Raw genomic sequence first — 5,314 nt, forward strand, 5'->3', positions numbered from 1 at the left:
TACTCTGAGAGACTCCATTTTCAGGCCTCCATTTTCAGAGCAGAGTGGTCTATTAGGGTAGTAAGGAATAATCATATCTGTGAGATATGACGGAGCCTGATCACTGAAGAGGAGGATTTTCAATTCTGTTCTAAGAAAACTTGTGTTCCCCAGCTGTGTACCTGCAGCTGGAGCTGATCTTGACCCTCGGTTGATGACTCAGCTGTTTTCTGCTGACAATAATGAAGATAAGGACACCTACAAACAAAGTACCTGTGAAGCCCATCATGAAGCCATACAAGACTGGCAGAAATACGTCCATGGGTCCCTTCATGTACGGGGGAACAGGCGCTCGCTCCACAATCAGGTCAAGGTCACGCCAACTCAGATCCCTCACAGTTCTTTTCTTGACCTTCTGACCTGCATCTTGTTTTGGATCCACTTGTACTGACGGGACGTTTAAAGAGCTCACATATTTGTGATAACCGTCCACGTAGCGCTTCAGCTTCAACACTTTGTCCTGATTGATGTTCTTCCCCACTTCAATGGCGATGTCACTTCTGCCAATGTGCTGCAAGGCGCGTGTGAGTCTGTCATAGTAGGTGTGGTCACCGTACTGCAGCAGCCACTCTGTGAGGGCTGCCTGACACTGAGCCTCACTGTCCACAAATAAAGATGTGTCTCTTTTGGTGCGAGGCTTAAGAGCTGATAGATTTTTTTTCGGTGAGAGGCGTTCAAGTCGATGGAATATATTTTCCTCCGGGTGGGAGAGAGTGCGTAGAAGATCTTCGCACTCCTTTACCGTCAGCATCTCCACTAATCGCTCCAGTTGATGGACACCGATGTCTTCTGCCACCGTGTCCTCTCCTCCAAGAGTTGAAGTCAGCAGTGGAAAGATGAAGATGAGACAGAGCTTCCAGCCTTTCATGTCAGCTGAAGTACTGTGAACGCGCTTCTTTCTGCGAGCAATTCACAAAGTTTCCCTGCAAAAGTCACAGTTGTAGAACATGGAAATGAAAGAAGTGTTCTTTTCTTCAAAGGAATCTTAAGGATTCCTTTGAATTCTAGGATTCTGGCATTTCTTCATGCAACTGGTCTATATGTAAGAATATGAAACACATCTTACTTCTAAATCTAACCCTTTAGAAGAAGCACTTTGAACTTCTGTGCTGACAAATTTATTCGAAGCTGAAGAGTGTTGAAAATCAACTTTGAGTTGTGTTTAAGAACTGTGGAGGGCAGCATTGCTCCTCTCAGTGTACAGCCTGCCGGGAAATATTATTATTATTAGAAGAAAGAGGAATCGGCATGGTTTACAATCACCAAACAAGAATGCAAGCTGCTGTTAAACCTCATAGAAAAAGAAAAAAACGAGAACTGTTTAAGTTGAAGCTGAACAACTGCAAAGTGCCATTAAACATCAACAAAAGAGATATTATGTGATGTAAATGGTGATGATAAACCACTTTTATGTCTGATGACAAAATACAGTGACATAAATCAACCTCACAAACTGGTACGAGTGCAGGTGCTCCTTCATCCCTCTCTTCCTCACACACTAGAGTGATCACGACAGGAAGCAGTTTTAGGTTCCATGCAATAACAGAGGAGGTAGATAACAAAAACTACAGCTAAGCACTGATGATATGACAGCAGCCAATGACAGAGCAACAGGGAACTGGGCTTGTAATCGAATGGTCGCCGGTTCAAATCCCAGGACAGATCCATGGCTGGTGTGGTACTGAGCAAGATACCTAACCACTTCTGGTCCTCATGGACTGCTCCTGCGCCGGTTTGTGTAATAAGAAAGGGTTAAATGCAGAGGTCAAAGCCACTATCAATAATTGGTGTGTGTGCAAATCAAACTCATTCTAATAAAGAGTCTGAGAATGCTCTGGCACACAGTGGGCAACACACACACACGCACACGCAGTGAACACAGTGCAGGAAACAAATGCAGCTTTCTCTTCTTTTACCAAGTATAATTTGGACCCCCCCCAGTTTTCTGTCTGGGACGGACGGCCTGTGGAGAGCAGTGAGTGTGCAGACCGTTAGCTTCAGTGAGTGTGCAGCTATATATATACATATATATATACATATATACATATACATATATATATATATATATATATATATATATATATATATATATATATATATATATATATATATATATAGATATACAGTATATCTATCTATCATTTTCATAAATCAATCCATCAAAACAAGCTTGGTTTGATGGAAGCATACATGTTTACATTGTGGTTTGGGTTTGAGACAGGAAGTTACTTGCACAGGTTAAAGGTAAAGTAAACCCCCTCTTAACTTTGCCAAATGCCTGATTTAAAAAAAAAAAAAAATGCCAAGAAGTGGTCTGAGAGCTGAGTGAGGTAAAAAGTAATGAAAATGCAAAGTATGCCTGTTGTTCTAAGATAGACAACTATCTACAACCTGACACTTACTGTATTTAAAAAGAAGGACTTACTAAGAAGTTTCAAATGATTATTCATAATATTTAAACAGTTCTGAATAATTTGTATTTGGGCTGTCATCATTTAATCAAAAAGTATATTATCAATCATTTTTATCGACCGCGACAGTATTTGAGACACGAGACGCGGCATTGGTTGATTTTCATGAAGGACATGCTAGACAGGCTAGTCCAATAGAAGCTCAGCCCCTTCCTTGATCTGCCCCTCCCTCTCCCAGGTTCCATTTGAGTTTGACTGGAACACAGCTTTGATGTGCATGTAAATATTCAGGTGGGATTCAGAGGAGGAGGAGGAAGGAGAGGAGAAAAGAGACGAGAGACCCAGCAGGGACAGATTGAGAGTGTGTGTGTGTGTGTGTGTGTGTGTGTGTGTGTGTGTGTGTGTGTGTGTGTGTGTGTGTGTGTGTGTGTGTGTGTGTGTGTGTGTGTGTGTGTGTGTGTGTGTGTGTGTGTGTGTGTGTGTGAATTGCCTTTATAGCCTTTAATGCTATGAGTAGACTTGGTGTCCAGCTTACAGTGTTATTTTGTTTACAGTTTACAGTTATTATTATTATCATGTAATATTAGTGACACATTGCTTCCCCAAAATGGATGATTAATCATTGGTAGGTAACCAGTAGGGCTGTTATGTTAGGCTTATTTGATTGTTAATCTATGACTAAATTCATCTATTTTGATAATCGATGAATTGGTTTTTCAGCTTCTTAAATGTGAATAATATCATTAAAACTGAAAAGATATTTAACATCATGATTTCCAGGTTTATTAAACACTGATCGACATTTTTCCACATTTTATGGACAAAAGAATACTCGATGAATCTCAAAATAAACAGCACATTTCATTAAACAATGAAAAGACATCTTTAGCAGTGTTTCTTTGACACTGCGGTCATCTCTCCCAAGATGAAAGTCTCTGTCACTGGTGAAAGAGCGTATCCATTTATAACATGGTTACTCTCTTATTTGCTTATGGAATGAAGAGAATTAGGGGAAATGATTGTACTTCTCCATGGTTGTCATCCCACGTCAGCGTCTGTGTTGTCGTCTCCATCAAAACGAATAAAACAGGTACAACACAAAATCGGAACTGCCAGGAAAAAACAAAAACAAAAAGTTTAAAATATTGCTTCTAAAAGTATGTTGGAAAATGAATTATATTTTAGATCAGATATGTTGAACTGTTTTGGCAGATTAGGGGTGAAGACTGTGGAGGGCAGCATTAACCTCTCGCTCTACAGCCAGAAGAAGAAGAAGTGGTGAGTTGTGTGGAGTAGACGTCTCATGTCTCCTCAGTACTTAGCAGACAGAGTGGTCTCCTCCGTGGACTGCACACTTGTGAGGACCCAGACACACTTTCTGTCTCACATTCATACACAACAAGATCTCATTCAGTGACAGAGTGTTTCCCAACATGTTCCAGACACACTGCAGCTCTGTGGTCACAATGTTACAGAATCAACAGTCACTCTTTTCTTTGGAGAACATGGGAACCCCCCTTATGCAATACTAAACACACACATGCACCCACTGTTGGCCAGAACCTGCATTATTGCAAGTCAGGCATATACTGTAGGAACATTCACAACATTTATATAAATCATGTAGAAATCTCAACTGAAGAGAACAGGAGCTCTCTGTAGAGTTTAGTCTGGGATTATTTAAAGGTCCAGTGGGTTAATTGGCAGAAACTGAATAAACTACCCATGCGTTGGTCTCTTTAAGTGTATAATTGCTTTAATATAAAAGTCATTTGGTTTTCATCGTCTTAGAATAAACCTTAACAAGTACTTGAAGAGAGGGTCTTTGACAGCAGTGTTTCTACAGTAGCCCGAATGGACAAACCAGCCCAGTGTGTGTTTAGTACATGAAACCGCAGTGTGAGTTGAGAATGATGACAGATGTGTGTGAGAAGTCCTTTGTTTGTTGCAATGTGCATTCTCACCATTAGATGTCACTAAGTTCATACCAGCCTGGTTCAGTGCCATCGAATTACACATCACTGATCACTGATGTGAACTCTATTTTCATCACTAATGTGAACTCTATCCACGTCACTGATGTGAACTCTATCCACATCACTGATCACTGATGTGAACTCTATCCACGTCACTGAAGTGAACTCTATCCACATCTGTGATTTGAACTCTATCCACGTTACTGATGTGAACTCTATCCACATCTGTGATTTGAACTCTATCCACATCACTGATGTGAACTCTATCCACGTCACTGATGTGAACTCTATCCACGTCACTGATGTGAACTCTATCCACATCTGTGATTTGAACTCCATCCACATCACTGATGTGAACTCTATCCACGTCACTGATGTGAACTCTGTCCACGTCACTGATGTGAACTCTATCCACGTCACTGATGTGAACTCTATCCACGTCACTGATGCGTACTCTGTCCGCGTCATTGATGTGAACTCTGTCCACATCACTGATGTGAACTCTGTCCACATCACTGATGTGAACTCTATCTTCATCACTAATGTGAACTCTATCCATGTCACTGATGTGAACTCTGTCCACATCACTGATGTGAACTCTATCTTCATCACTAATGTGAACTCTATCCATGTCACTGATGTGAACTCTATCCACATATGTGATTTGAACTCTATCCACGTCACTGATGTGAACTCTATCCACATCTGTGATTTGAACTCTATCCACATCACTGATGTGAACTCTATCCACATCACTGATGTGAACTCTATCCACATCTGTGATGTGAACTCTGTCCATGTCACTGATTTGAACTCTATCCACATCACTGATGGGAACTCTATCCACATCTGTGATGTGAACTCTATCCAAGTCACTGATTTGAACTC

General features: G+C 40.9%; 1 protein-coding gene across 1 annotated transcript; it reads right to left on the reverse strand.

Moving 5' to 3' along the window:
- Positions 1–252: 252 nt before the first annotated feature.
- Positions 253–907, reverse strand: LOC122762646 (transmembrane and death domain protein 1-like; the record flags this gene model as incomplete). Its single annotated transcript, XM_044017836.1, has 1 exon — positions 253–907. A coding segment is annotated over exon 1 (655 nt), but the record flags the coding sequence as incomplete, so codon positions are not given.
- Between the last annotated feature and the right edge of the window lie 4,407 nt (positions 908–5,314).

Source organism: Solea senegalensis, unplaced genomic scaffold, assembly GCF_019176455.1.
Source record: "Solea senegalensis isolate Sse05_10M unplaced genomic scaffold, IFAPA_SoseM_1 scf7180000015897, whole genome shotgun sequence".
Lineage (NCBI taxonomy): Eukaryota > Metazoa > Chordata > Actinopteri > Pleuronectiformes > Soleidae > Solea > Solea senegalensis.